Consider the following 16,299-nt stretch of genomic DNA (forward strand, 5'->3'; position numbering starts at 1 on the left):
GTTAATATACATGTTGAGTATAAACTTTTAAATCATAATGGTTCTTAAGATATAGAGTGGGCACAATCTTTGCCATAGGACATGGGGTTGTCAACTGAAACAAGTTTTTGACCTTGACATTTGATCTAGGAAGATGTACAAACATTGACACACCATCTGGTGATGGTTAATATACATGTCAATTATAAAGGTTCTCTAGATAGAGGGGACACAATTTGTTACAGACGCACAGACTGATCACTATAGGGCACCCATCATTTGGCAAGGCCCTAATAAAACTAAAACATACAAATTAAATCACTGTCATTTTTTATTCATTGCAATGACATTATAAATATACATCATAACAATATTTATACACAAGTTCTCATATAACATTACAACATGACAATAAAGTTGTCAAGTTAGTTACTTCCCCTTACTAATTACTATATGCATTTCAATAATATTTATGAACATTTTAAAAGAATGAAGCTCTGTATTTTAATTAATATGTTGATGCTGAGGTTAGTCGGTATAATGTTCCTGAAAATGATCGGTAACTTCATTACAACAGAAACCATTTATGTATTTTTAGCATTTTCCTTCCAACTGGTCATTTAAATTTTCTAATTTAAAATCAAGTTGTGAGGTATAGAAATAAACATTTTCAGAAGAAACAGCTTGATTTTGTTGACTTTACTTTTTTTCAGGAATAATTTTGCCTACAAAAGCTGATAATAGTCGAAAGTTTTTATTACATAAAGCCATTTGCGTGACCATATGTTCATACATTACTGATTTCTGTTGTAAAATAATAAGTTACTAATGAAAAACAACATGTATTATGTGTATGAATTAAAGTGACACTATTACCTATCAACATTCTAGCATTTTCTTAAAATCTCTTTCTTCATTCCCTGATAAAAATTGCTATTTCAAAAATAAACCAATGTGTTGCTCACAAGTTTACCTGAAATTGGTCAATTCTTTTTTGATTTAATCAAAAGCTATTGAAAGCTTTTGTAATCAATATTGTTTGAGTTATATTACTTGATTCAGGCAATATTATCAAAGATGCATCAGCTTTCAATTATAGAAATTTTATTTTCAACATCTTATAATTTGATAAACAAACTTTAAGAATTGACCACACATACCAAAATGCTTAATACATAACTGGTATAACTCAAAACAATAAGCTTATTTTGTACTGCCAATCTCACATGGTGGTACTGTTACTGACTTTCTTTTTTTCTTTGTCATTCTTAATGCAAAATCACAACAAAAATTGCAATGCTTAAATCACCATTTGCACTTGAACACAGTTCTTTGAAAATTTATCAACAAAAGCTTGTTTACTGAGGACATGTTTAAAATGACAATGCTTACAATTAATATTGAAAACTGAATCCTTAAACAAAAGTATCACAAATTTAAGCAGGAGTCATATTTTTTTTCCAAATTGCATTAAAAAATCTTAACAATTCATCAACACAAAATCTGAAGTTCTCCGTTATAAACACTACTTTTAAAGTTAAAACAAAACATTAATCTGGTTTCATTAAATGACTGAAAAACTAATACTACACAGTCCAAGGCTGCCCTGACATCTGACAGCCATTTTGGAACTTTCTATTAGAAGTTTCACATCTGCAGCTAGTCTCTAAATGGCTGTTAAGACATTGGAGCAACCTCAGACTAAATACTAAACAGCAGAAAACAGTTATTATGCATAGAGATGATAGCACAAAAGTATAGAACACTTTCTTGGAAAGATGATAGCAAAAAATATGTGAATTGTGATAAATAATAATAACAATACATGATGATTACATGAATTTTCTTGGTGGCATAAGCATGAACAATATACAGAATTCTATCAACAAAAGTGTATAATATTGGAAATATTCTCTTGTCTTGCTTGTATTAACTTCATACACTCAAAGGTATACATCCCTAACAAAAGCAAAACTTTAAAAGTTATCATTTTATATCTGCTTCTACTGTTTCAACATTTCATTAATACTCTTACTTTTTATATCTGGGTTTAGAACTAAATCTGTGTTGCCTAGAATCTCCTTTTTTTTCAATATGATTTAAAACTTTTTTGTTATTTTTACCTATTACTTTTCTTCTCAAATATTTCTTCCAAAAAATTACGGGACAAATTTTTCAACCAAATATATCTCAGACCGACTTTAGTACTTTTGATAAAAGCAAAAATCAAAGTTTGACAGTTTTGTGTTTTAACTATTACAAAATAGTAAATACCCCAAAAAAAATAGTTTTCCAAATTAAAGACTATAATAGGAAAACTCTAACTCAACTCTCTTTGACCATACGCTCAACCTTTTCATGTAATTAACAACTACAACATTAAATATATAAAATTTAATTGATAAAATGGATTTCAAGTGTCATGGAAATGAACATTAATGGACGGATTATATCTTTCATCTGACATACTAACATTATTGCATATACAAACATTCATGATACAAAAATTAAAAGTAATGCTAGTTTTCAAGACATCTATACAAATTATGACATGAAGGGTACGGTACTTTCAATGGCAGTATATAACACAAACATAGTATACTTGTATGGTTGTGTTTTAATGATTTAGGAAGAAAAATGAATTGTTTTGAAAGTTCTGCAAATTTAACAAAAATTGTCCAAGCAGAGCGGTCTTTGTTTTAAATCAAACTCATAATTATAAAGCATTTGACATTATAAATATTTGGTTTATATAAACATTTATTTAATGAATTTGATTAAAGTGTGCATATTAAAAAAATATCTGATCAATATATTATTTTACATAAATATTTGTGAAAATGACTTCTTGATTTTCATAAATATACAAAATGAAAATGTGTGCCATTCTTCTCCAACTTTTGGAATGTAGATTCTGTGATAAGAAAATAAAAATAATCTACAAAACTCTACCCCAGAAACTACAGAAAAAAATAAAATTGTGCACTACATTTTGTACTATATACCTAAATCCCCCATATGCAAAAACCCAAATGAAACAAAATGTCATAATATCATCTCTCAACAAATTCAAAACAATGTAAAAACTTCACAGCTTTTTTTGTGTTCAACAGGATATAAATAAGATATATCCAGTCATAAATGACAGCTAATCTCTGTTGTATGCTGTAGATACTGAAAATTTTCAATCTTTTTTATCAATACAAAAAGCAATGATATAAATGAAAAATAAAGTTTATAATGTAGTTCAAATGATCCGTTTTTTTATATGGACCATTGTAAGCTCATATGCTGCCAAATAGAAAAAAAATCCCTGTGAAATCCACAAAGGAGAAAATAAATTGATATTGAAATGTGCTTTATATTCATCTCTTCTCCCAAAAATTGAAATTTTTATACGAGTGATACATTAATAAATTTGTTAAATATGCCTCCCCAATTTGCAAATAAAAATAAAATAATCCTACTTCAAGTGCATCCTTTCTTTTTTCTACTTAAGAAACAGTGATTAGTGCAATGAAATTAACAATCGGACCTTGAACTTTTAAAGGCACACAATACTATTTCTTTGGATTTATTTAAATATTTAAGCAGAGTTCTCTAAAAGTGGCGGTCAGAGGAATTTGACCACCAACACAATTTTGGTATTTTGTATAGTAGTGGCAGTTTATCTTCAAGGAACACCAGTTTAAAAAAACATTTCAAGAACTCTGCTTAAGATAAATTAACAATTGAAAACTATAACACAGCAATGGTTACCCAATTTCAAACAAAGACAACATAACCGATTAAAAAGCAAATATTTTGTGATGTATATATTATTGTGAAAATAAATAACTAAAATTGTTCATTATATATCTTATACTCTTCACTTCACTTAAGCACTTTTCTTTGGGGAAAATTTCAAATAGCACTTTCATATCTTATCCTGTTTATGTGCATTGCTTTTTTCAGTGTTCAATAATTAGAATGATCACAAATTAGATTTCAAATTAAATCATTAAAAGAGATATTTTTGTGCGATGAGTTTGCAAGCATATATTTTGACATGATTTTGTACTAAATGGCTGTCAATTGTAATAATTTATTAAAATTGTAAAAATTCAAGCGTTAATATATATATCTATTTCAATGTTTTCCTGTGCATATTCTCTCCTCCCTTTCCAACCCTAAAACAAATCAAAAATTTTGGTAATGCCAAACTGATAAATCATGATTGCGAATAATAACCTGAGTGTATTTAAGCACAGTTTATTTTATGTATCAAATATTTCTGTTTCAGCCATACATGAGAAAAAATAGCTGCAATATGGTTCAAAAAATTCTGCCTTTAGCTGGTTTGTTCTAAAACAATCCTTAGTGCTTATACAGATTAATTAAAATTGAGAATGGAAATGGGGAATGTGTCAAAGAGACAACAACCCGACCAAATAAAAAAAACAACAGCAGAAGGTCACCAACAGGTCTTCAATGTAACGAGAAATTCCCATAGTTGATACTTCAATTGCAAAAGTAAATAACAATACTCAATCCTTTTCAATAAAATCACATATACAATGTATTTTCAAAAATTGAATCATAAAAGAACAAATGATTCATTTCTTTTTTTGACCTTGTGTTCGACCCATGACAATAATAAATCTACAAACTTGGTTTGTGAGTAACACATGACAATCTGTGTAAAAGAGTTGAGAACACATTATAGAACTAAGAGTAAATCTATCTATGGTATGCAACATAAATTATACTCGTTAGAAATCTTACAAGGTCCTTATATTGCTTTAGATTTCCCTTGTTGCACAACATGAAAAAGTACAATTTACAACAAAAGGTTAAAGTTTAAAAAGGCAGTTACAAAAGATGTTCAGCAGCATATTATAATGCATAGTTATTGCCTTGTAGAAATATTGCACAGAAACAGTGTCATGAAAACTCAAAACCTCAATTTTCAAGCGATAAACTCAATCTTTTGCATCCATGGTTACTTTGATTTCTTTCTAGTTCTGAAAAAAAAGTATGAAATTGTGTTTACTATTATCAGCCCCTATCAAATTTCATGAACCAAGTAGGGAAAGTTGTCATTGGATAACAGAAGTGGATTTTGAGAGGCAGGGTGCCCCACCCATTAATGGAGCTTCATATATCATAAATGCATAGACTTTTTACAAGACTCATTCCAAATGTCGGCCTGCAATCACCCCTTTCAAAATATGTACCGGCATGTGGTATTGATTGCTAATTGTTGATGCTATTGACTTTTTAAATTGTTAATTGACCTCTCGTTGTCTTTTTCTTTTTTTGTGTTTTGTTACTGAATAAGGTAGTAGTAAGTTTTTTTTATTGATAATTCTGGTTTTGAAGCTATCTAATATTTACTTTGAATTCAAACATATCTTATAAGTTGCAATATGAAATGTATGTTTTTAGGTACATTTTAAAATAAATTAATAATAAAATGTAGCAAATGGTGTACTGGTATTTATTATGACAACATAATACCATATGACTAGAATACCTACACTTTAGTACTAGGAACTGTTAGGAGACCATTACTTCCTTTTGACTTGACTGTTGCTGATTCTGAAAAAGAAAAATATGATTTCAAGTTTGATCTTCTAAAAAAAAAAAAAAGGTAATTAAAAAAAGAATACTGAACATTTGAAAAATAAAACTAATAGTCAATGCATTTAAATAATAATAAAAATACCCCATAAATCACTGAACAAAATAATAAAGTAAAACTAATTGATAATACATTAATCAATGCAAGCTTTTTTCTTTCAAGTTAAATAATCTAATCAGTTGATCATTTGTTTTCCTTAAAAGATGCATGGGTTGATAAATTGTAGTTTTACATTAAACAAAACAAGAACGCATGATTTGCATGTGCTAAGCATACCGTCACTCAAAGTATTGGATACAAAAAGAAGGTGTCTGACAGATATGAAAACCACACACATAACAAACTCATCATTGTTGAGCTGCTGACCAATTTTTTTTCAGTAGTTTCTGAGACAAGTGTGAACAATAATTAAAATTCATTCAATATTTTGAAATATAAAGGATGAAACTGGGATTTCTTCAGAATGATATTACATAAAAAATGTGGTGCACACTGAATAAAATTCACAGTTTGAGGAGTTAATTATGAAAAACGTTGATGACATCACGTTCACATGACAAAATTATGTCTACTGGTTTATAGACAAAAAACTTTCAACCTATCAGAAGACAGGTCACATCCTAAATCAAATTATTGCCAGATACTTTTTTGCTAATAGTTATGAATCCACTGCAACTGTGTCTTAAACCAATCACAGAAAAGCTTTTGATAAATGTATGATATTCTCAGAAGTGCAAAATTCACAAATCAAAAGCAGTGTTTTTAGCACTGAAAAAGAGACAGCAAATCTTACTTGTTTCTTAGCTGACATTCTATAGATAAAATGCATAAAATTAAGAATGTTTCAAGTTTTTGTAGCTTTCATTTACAATCAGTTTGACTTTCAATTATTAATTTAAAACTCATTAAAAAAAATATACCAGATGAAAACAATGTATACTCTTTTAAGTATTTTCTGTTTTGGCAAAAGCAACGTTTGAAAATCTAAATATTTTTATAGCAACTAAATATACATGATATAGGTAGCCAAAAACAAGAATATCTTTCAAAATGTTTTACCATCTTATGACAATGCAATGTACCAAAAACAATCCATTAATTATTCATGTTAATATATATTAAAGAGAAAAGAAGCAATGTATTAATAAAAGCAATAAAAAGTCATAATGAAAGGACCATCTTTAGATGACTGGATACTGTGAAAGCAAAAATTTTTGTCAGTGTTTCAATTTTATTTATTTCTTGTAATAGAAATTATACATGAAATTTATAAGCTTGAGGATTGTGGAGCAGTAATTTCATCAATAATTTCATATTATACAAAAAGCTCAACCTCTCATAAAATAAGAGGCACCAATGTTTTGCCCTCATTTTCATCAGAACAGCATTCTTAAGCATACAAGATAAGACCTACCTGTACTGCCAGTACTACTAGCACTACTCATAGACCCTCTTCTCTGGGTTACTGTATTACCTCCTTCTGAAGCCCTTCTACTACAAAAATACACACACACTAGCATACAGTAAACAGTGTTTGAAATATAACTTGCAATCAGGTTAAAAATGGACAAGAACAACTTTGGTGCTGCCAAAGTACTTGCCATGGTTTATCTTTGTCAGAAATGCTGCTTATAAAATTATTTCAAACACTGACAGAAACTAAGGAAAGATTTACAAAAATATTGACATCCATCACCAGCAAACAACAGCAAGTATATCAAGTTACATTAATACAGAGTACGTCAAGATTATATATAGAAATTGTTAAAACTAAACTTAAAAAGTATTTATATTACAAGGAAAATGCAGAAAAGTATACAAAATGAATTGAAACTTAAGTATATTTTAATTTGTTAAAAAAAGATAGAAAAATTATTGGAAATATACATTTTCTTTATAAGAAAACAATGTGATTGAAATACAGTTTCCTCGTCCAAGTTTCGCTTTAAAGAATCTGACAGCCCTTCCTTCCACTTTCTATTTTGAACAATATCTCTAGTTTTGGTGTTACAATACCAATTATTTAAATTTGGAGGCATAAATTTCATTGGCAGATGTGATAATTTGCCATTTCAGACAGAATCTAATTTCAGACAGAATCTAATGCATTCTGGGTAGTATTCTCAAAAGCAGACACTAAAACTAGTGATTGGTTTAAAACATTCTGAACAAGGGAAATGGAACCAATGACGTAAAGTAATTTTTATTTTGGTGTACAAACAAGGAGATTACCCAAGGTCCTTTAGATTCTGAAATGATGAATTACTAGAACAGATTGATTGAGTGATTGCTGATTGCATAACATCCAGTGGCAAATATTGCATGAATATTCAGTTCAATAACCAGAAAGAAGTGTTGTCAGAAACCTTGTAAGCAAAACTTGGACATGGGATCTGTGTTTGAATCAGATTGTTTAGAACATTGAAGGAAAGTTGAAAGGAATTACAATATTTTCACACATAAAAATCAGAAGCAGAGAAGATATAAACTTACGTAGTTCCAGCACTGCTGGGAGGTTTGGTCTTTGAACTACTGCTTAATTTACTCCCTGAGGCTGCAAAAAATAAAAACAAAACCATAAAAAGACATTCAATTTTTATAAATTCATTTTCAACCTGTAAATGTTCCACATCATTGGTATTGTCTTATTTGAATACGTTAAATAAGATCAGTCAAACATATAAATACATTTGTTGAAGTGAGATAAAAAAAATCTTTTAGTTGATAAACGTTACATATATGTACAGATATGAAATATTCAAACAATATAAATTTATTTTTCATTATGTAACTATTCTTTTACAAAGCAATGTATCATAAAATAGTGTCAATTTTTTTTTAATAATGAGCATGCATCTAGTTTAAACAGGTTCTCTGTAAAACAAAAAAACAACTAAATCACAAAACAAATAAAACTCATTTAGGACACTTAGATATGTTTCATGTATATAATAAATGTCATTATCGCTATTTTGTGCAATTTTTTCTTTGATCTTTTTTTGTGATAATTTTCATATCATGCTTCTCGCTTGATATGGAAAAATTATTGCTAGAAACTAAGGAGGCCACGTGGCGTTGTTAACGAAATTGACATTGAAATTGACAACGTCGTCATAGGTAAAATAGCGATAAAAAGATTATCATTGGTCATCTCAACTCGATTGCTTTTCTCACTTTCGCTGTTCCAGCTCAAGCGAGAAAATCAATCTCGTTGAGATAATCAACGATAATCTATAATTACACCTGTATTTCAAATAAATATTCATTATCACTTGCAGAAAATACACATACATAAAAGGCAAAAACTGAAAAAAAAAGATTGTATTAAAAATACACCCGCATACTGTCTCAAACTACAAAAACATTTGAACAGAGCTATAAAAAAAATCTGGCCCACTCCCCTATTTGTAAAGATAGGGAATTTCTAAAAGCAATGTTTAGTTTTTGGAAATCCCTTAAAAAAATATTTGTGATGCAAACTTGTTATTTGGAAGATTCTTTTTAAGTTGCATTGTCCAGCCAACAATAGGGTGTAGCAGATGTACATAGTGTAGACAGACACCATCAAATTAAAGGACAAATATACATGACCCAACAATCTTTATATATCCCCAGTCATTAGGTCAGGGTGCAATAGAAAATATGTAACTAAAATAGATAGGCTAATTCACAATGGACAATGAGTAGCTTTGCTCAAATGTAACAATCTGAATACATGCACTGTAGTTTTTTAATTCTTTTTAAAAAGAATCAACATTGAACAATGATGTTACCAAATACAAAGCCAGCTCTTAATATTAAAATAAAAGTCAACAATAAACTAATAGTATGTTAATGCATTTCATAGGACATGTTAAAGAATATATTCTATCCAGAATAATAAGGAAAATTGAAGGTTCATGCCATCAAAATGTCTATAAAATAAAATATATTTAAAATATAAAGCAATGTTATTTAATATCTATAATCAAAATAATGCATTATTCATTGCAGAGACACAACTAAACAGAAAGAATTGTAGAGTTTTCCCCAAAGCTTGTTCATTCCATAAACAACAAAAGATGGAGAAAAGTTGAACTTTCTCAATATAGTATGCATTCCAAATAAACATAACAAAAGAGAAAGAAATGTTGAGCTTTTTAAATGCATTCCCAATGTCAGAGAAAAAAAGAAAATCAGAAATGGTCAGCTTTTTCCATGTCATAATTTCATGCTTTGCCAAGCCACTATACACCGAGCATTCCTTCTCACCACTGTGGTCATGGGCCTTCATCATGCCTGGATGTGGTGACGATCTTCCATCGCTGGAGAGAAAGGCCCTCTGAGGATGTGGGGACTGTCTCCCATCACTGGCATACTTATTCCATGAGAAATGAGGTAGTTTAGACCGGTTTACTGGTTTACTATTCTCTATTTTCTTATTGTCTATCTCAATGTTAGAATATCTCCTGAGTTTTTTAAGACCATTGTCTTCATTCACTTTGTTTTTATTATACATCTTTTTGGGTATAAGCGGTGATGTTTTCCCCATCAACCCATTATTGAGGTCTGGAGTAGAACTATATCTTGGTAGCCTTGATAGTTTAGGAGAGCCCACAGTCTTCTTTATTGTATTAACCTCTTTTGTAAAGTTCATAGTTGTTTTAACTCCTTTGGAACAGAAATACAAATATTCTCATTTGACATTTAACTTAGAATATTTCATGCTACAAAATGACTACTTCACATCTCAGTACTTTCATAAGTAAAAAAAAATATATTTTCAAAGATGTGTAGTTCTAGTTTTCTCTTTTCAAAATTTGACAAAGGTCCTTTAATAGCTTTAATTTTAAAATCATGACAACCTTTTCATCAATAAATTTTGAAGAAATAAGAAGAACAGTGTTCTATTTTCATTTTAGTCACATAATTGATGTCAATGACTCATTATGGAATGAGCCAAAATTCATGACATTTTACAAATGCCAAAAGTTGAACTCCTCAAATTAAAGAGAATCACAGGAGAAGCAAGTATGCTGTTTTTTATGTTTTGGTTTCATTTTACATAAAAAATACTGTTTTTTTTTTATTATTTAAAATATTCATGAGCTGCTACAACATTTAATATATGTTATATATGTACAGATCTTATTATAATAAACATTTAATACTTGCAAAATAATCATAAATCATAAATGAACTTGTACAAATTTGAAAGCACAACTATGTGGATTTATAAAATACCATAGGGTTTTGCATAATTAATATCTTTATTTTTCAAATTTGATCCTCGTCCTTTCGTTAACAGTATGCAATTCCTGTTTAATCATCATCACTGCTGACAACGGAAAGGTATAAGAAAGAAGTGTTTGGCAAAAAAGAAATCATTAAAAAAAAACATTCAAATCTTTATTGTGTTTAAAAATCTTAAAGTTGCATTTCCATAATTAAATAGAACAGAATATTGGGATTTAAAGCAATATTTCACACTTATAATATTTCAATCTTCATCAATAAAAAATCTAAGAAAAATCAACAATCTTATGAAAAGATTTAAAATTTCAAACTCAACAATCTTATGAAAATATTTAAAATTTCAAACTCAGCAATCTTATGAAAAGATTTAAAATTTCAACCTCAACAATCTTATGAAAAGATTTAAAATTTCAAACTCAGCAATCTTATGAAAAGATTTAAAATTTCAAACTCAACAATCTTATGAAAAGATTTAAAATTTCAAACTCAACATAAAACAAATCATGCAGAGCTAGTTGTATTACTCAAAACATAAAAAGGATGATTTACACTCAAAATGTTAAAATTGACACAGAAATAAATATTATTTAAAAATCTATCAAAAAATACACAAACATAAAAATATCATGCCTTAAGTTGTAATTTAGTTTCAAAAAGTTTTATCTGCCATCATGATATTACTTCATATGGAAACGAACTATTGCAAGAATTATTCCAAAAGGATCATCTAAATTTTGTAAAACAGCTGCTTGATAAAGACTGGTTAAGAGTAATAAGAATTCTCTCTTTTAGTCGGGATCGTTGTCTCTTTGCCATATTTCCCATTTCCATTCTCAATTTTATAATTGATATTATGTCTGTCCTTCTCATTTTTGGTTTCTAGATGTAATTCAAAATACAGCTGACCTAACCTTCTGGTTGATTAATTGATTGTTGGTTTTAAACATCACTTTAAACTGTCTTGGATATATTATGAGGGCCAGTTATTATTAATGGAGGCTAAAAAAATCCTCATAGGGAAATGATCCTTTATAAAATTCTTAGAAATTCTGTCTTAATTTTGGGTATTGCAAAAACTTCATGCAAATATTTCTGCATGATAAAAAAGACATTTTGATACATCAAATAGAACACATAAAATTATAAAATAAATGTGTACAGAAAATATGACACTTATTGGCAATAAATTGATATGGAAAGCAACTGTACAACATATATAACAAACCATCATTATATTCTGGTTCTATTTATAGTTTACACTGGACAACATCAATGGATTTATGTATCTTTTTAATAAACAATTTTCCTGAATGCTAAATTGACTTTAAAATCTAATTGTGATTAAAGATATATCCTTTCAAAAGGAGAGCTGCTGGTTCACTGGATAGCTGAGCTAAATTGAAAAAAAATATCATAGAATGACTTATACACTTACAAATCAATTTGAATAAAACAATTCTGTCCAATAACTTTTGAATAAATTTGCATCTTAAAAATATTTGGTTGTATATTTTTTGTTTCTAAAGGACTTTAATACATGAGGATTAATAAAATCAAACTTCAAAATGAGACTTAAAGAACTGTCAACTTATGAAAAAACTAATTTGCAATTCACTATTCTTTCAAAAGCTCATAACTACTAGGAACCAGAACAATGCTCCTCAAAAAGGGAAGTAACTCGTCTTACAATATAATTTTAAAGTCAATTCAGGAGAAAATCTATTACAAAAGATATAGACCATGCAAAGTAAAAACATTTTGTCTGGGATGTATGGACCATGCTTCCTCTTACCTAATCTGGGTATTTGTGACAAGGAATTACTGGATTTTGATTTTGATAAATGGGTTTTTGAAGTATCTAAAGAAAATATGTTTTGTATTATTAATTAGTATTCTAAAAGAGTACACACTAAATAATAAGTTTTATAACCAAATATAAACAGCTGTTAACTCATTTTCTTGCAACTGGCAAATTCTACATAATTTATAAAAGAGCCTTTGAAAAATGTCAAATGTTGAATGCAAAATCGACCCAGGTATATCTATGAAAACCGGTTAGCAGGTTATTTTTCGCAGGGTGCAAATTTTCACTTATTACCGCAGACAGAAAAAATTGCCAAAATAAATTCTGCCAATTTAAAAATGCATATGCACAGGTATTGATAAAAGTTTTGAATCTGCCAAAATAGTAACCTTATTTAATGGAGATCGAGAAATTATAAACTTGCGAAAATAATCCAATATAAGGTATATTATCCATAGCAGACTGAGCATTATTGATAGTAATATCTAAACACATGTTTATATAGCTCTTTCAAAAATTTAAGTTGAACACTTAGTGAAAGAACAAACCAGTTGCAGTGAAACTTGTTAACACCTGAATAAGATTTGGTGTAACAATGTTATCTGAAATCTAATCACTATAAAGCCATCTTGTTTATTTGCCTTGTATTACGTTTTATAATCATAGAAGGGTTACCTCCTAGTAAATAGGTTGGATACAAAAACTTAGAAGTCACACATGCACGATCTGTTAAAAAGAAATTAAAACCTTACTGTTTATCTTTATTTAAGAATTAATTACAGTTGAGGCAACTATTATGCTAACATATGTGTAACAAGTCATTATTTCTATGTAGCATTTGTTACAAAAGTCATATAGCTCTTGTTTTCTCTTGCAACAAAATTACTCAAGTAGTTTTACTAAGTTTTCTTATAAAAAAGTTTAAATCTCAAGTTATAATTTCTTTTCAGCATTTTTAACAATTGAATAGAATTAACCACTTGCGAGAAATCCTGTGACCTGTTGTGTGGCTTCTTGTGCATTTAAACTGCTCAAATTTTTTAGCATAGCCAGGGAAAGAAATTTGATAAGAAGTTTTGAGAAGTACAGTTTTAAATCTACCTCAGTGAACAAAAAATAAACACAACTCTTCTAACTGTTACTATATTAGAAAGTAAATAACTGGTAAAAAGTTATATATATATATATATATATATCTTATTTCCTCAGAATATATCTGTTAAATAAGGGGGTAAATTGAATTCCAAAGTCTACTAAATGTGCCTACAAGTGCATCGTGAATAATGAGTATCATTCTAACCTTTTGAAGAAACTTGAGTTGATGAACCACTGGAACTTGATGTTGTGCTGGTTGCTTTTATTCCTAAAATATGACATTTTGTTATCAGCAATGTTTTATATCCGGAGCATTCTCACCAATATGCTAGACCTTATCACAGTTAGACAATTCTCTCTATTAAATACTGAATACTATTTTTACAGTCATTATAACAATGTGTTAATCAAATCAACATTTTGTGATACATGTATATTACAGAATCTTTATGTTATCATATTAAAATAGCAACAATCTAAATTGTAAGTAAAAAACTCAAATGATCTCCCTTTCCAATAAAACATTTACAAGCCTATTAGAAATCAGTTCTCAGATTGTTAGGACAGTTGAAAAAAATTGAGAGACCTCAAAGGTGACTTGAGGTTTATAAATTTAAATGATTTGCAATTCTATCAAATAGCTAATTAAATTTCTTAACTTGAGTTTACCATCTTAGAAGTTTAGATTTCATAAAAATAACTTTCTATGGTAAGTGGATAACTGAGTTGTCTCGCTTGTGTCTGAGAACCAAAATCCAAACAATACGTTAAAAGAGCTTGATAAAATTTAAAACATTAGACACCTATATCCCATATATTAGTCACTAATATCTAAACCAAAAAGTAAACTTTACCCTTCTTAGGAGCTGGTATTTTGCTTCCTCCATTTTCAGATTTCTTTGCAGATGCATTACCCTTTTTATCTCCCTTTGATTTTTGTTTTTCTGCTGCCTCTTCCTCTTTCTTTATTTCCTTCTCTTCCTACAAGGACAAACAATTCCAGATTAAGCCTTGCAATGTTATTTATCCAAACTGAACATAAGTAATAAGTGAAAAAAAAACAAAAAAGTTTTCCAAATAATTCAAATTTAAAAACACGGTCAGAAAAGTGAACTTGAATACCAAATTTTCTAAAATATGATCTTTTCAAAAATATTTTTTTTAACATGCGTTTTATATATCAGAACCACTTCTGAGATATGAAATATTGTTAATAGATACAACCACTGAAAAGAAACTTGGTTGACATTTGAATGGATTAAGTAGAGCTGAATGTCTAACAATATGTTTATTTAAAGGTTAAAGCAATCTTTTTTGTGGTAATATTTAGAATTTGTAAAGAATGATGTCAGTAATTTTCATTTTTCCCAATACACAGGATTTTAACCCTTTCCTCCATAATGACACCTTTTGACGTCACCCCCCTTACTCCATAATGACGCCTTTTGACGCCTGTGTAGTACCTCAGTTGAAACACTTTGACTACAGTTGACTTAATAAAATTTGTATCCAATATGAAAAGGAATATCATAGGAATATCCGACTTAACTTTATTTGATGAAATAGTTGTTTTTCGCAATGCCTTAATACTTTAAAGCATATGTTCAGCATTTTATCAAAAAAATCCTATGCGAATCAAGTATGCAAAAAAAAAATTTCAATGGAGGAAAGGGTCAAAGGTGATTACTGAAAACTTACATTAGTTATTAACAATTTTTCCTCTTCTTCTTTTGCTTGGTCCACAAGATCATGTTCAAAAAAGGACCTTTTTGTTAACTACAATAAAAGCATAATAATTCTTATTATATAATTTTATACAATATTTTCAATGTTTATTTCTATCATTTCCATCCAGTGGCTAATTCTGAACAAATTAGTTTTCCTGTCATAATTTTAACTCTTTCATTAATATAGACTTATATTGACCACAATAAAGATCTTATATAGACCATGTATTTCTAATAAAACAGTATATTATCATCTGTATATAATGCTTTGTGATCAAAGGTTCACTTTATGGGTTTCTATGAGCAAATTATATTTTCCAGAAAAGCTTAAGAGGAGTTTGTAAAATGATTTCATATAAATTCCAAACATGAAAGTACATGTGTGTTTGTTTTGTTTTTTTATGTTCAATATATTTGTTTCTTAAATTAACTGCTGCTAAATACACTATATTTTAAATTTGATATTAAACAAATAACAGTAAGCTATTACAGAACAAACTGGAAACCATTCATAATACAAATGGGAGATAATATTACATTTGTTTAAACCTAAATTATCTCCCCTTTGGCTACAAAAAACTCATAAATTATCTCCCCCTTGATTACAAAATAAAAGTCTCATGATGTTAATACTTACAGGCTCCATCTGTACATGTATTTTATCTAGTTCATCAACAGCCTGTTAAAAATATAGAAATTATCAACAACTTTTCTAAATGGAAGTGTAGTTGTAGCACAAATTTTAACAAAACTTTAAAGTTAAGAAGTTTACATTAGTCTTGATAACATTCAAACTGAGAAAGTGTGTTGATATATTCATGATGAAATTTTGAAAT

The 16,299-nt window shown here is 28.7% G+C and overlaps 1 protein-coding gene across 8 annotated transcripts in view; it reads right to left on the bottom strand.

Annotated features, from left to right (window-relative positions):
- Positions 1–292: 292 nt before the first annotated feature.
- Positions 293–16,299, bottom strand: part of LOC134711100 (serine/threonine-protein phosphatase 4 regulatory subunit 4-like) — a 52,351-nt gene continuing 36,344 nt past the window's right edge. For 2 of the 8 annotated variants that reach the window (XM_063571538.1, XM_063571537.1), the window contains 10 exons: positions 16,101–16,142; positions 15,435–15,512; positions 14,591–14,717; positions 13,942–14,004; positions 12,630–12,695; positions 9,854–10,252; positions 8,096–8,156; positions 7,017–7,096; positions 5,499–5,559; positions 293–4,982 (listed from right to left, as the gene is read on the bottom strand). In XM_063571538.1, the coding sequence (XP_063427608.1) occupies positions 4,961–4,982; positions 5,499–5,559; positions 7,017–7,096; positions 8,096–8,156; positions 9,854–10,252; positions 12,630–12,695; positions 13,942–14,004; positions 14,591–14,717; positions 15,435–15,512; positions 16,101–16,142 (999 nt within the window). In that variant the 3' untranslated portion in view covers positions 293–4,960. The remainder of the gene's footprint in view (positions 4,983–5,498; positions 5,560–7,016; positions 7,097–8,095; positions 8,157–9,853; positions 10,253–12,629; positions 12,696–13,941; positions 14,005–14,590; positions 14,718–15,434; positions 15,513–16,100; positions 16,143–16,299) is intronic. The other 6 variants (XM_063571539.1, XM_063571542.1, XM_063571540.1 and 3 more) reach the window with 6 other exon arrangements.

Source organism: Mytilus trossulus, chromosome 3 (genome assembly GCF_036588685.1).
Source record: "Mytilus trossulus isolate FHL-02 chromosome 3, PNRI_Mtr1.1.1.hap1, whole genome shotgun sequence".
NCBI lineage: Eukaryota > Metazoa > Mollusca > Bivalvia > Mytilida > Mytilidae > Mytilus > Mytilus trossulus.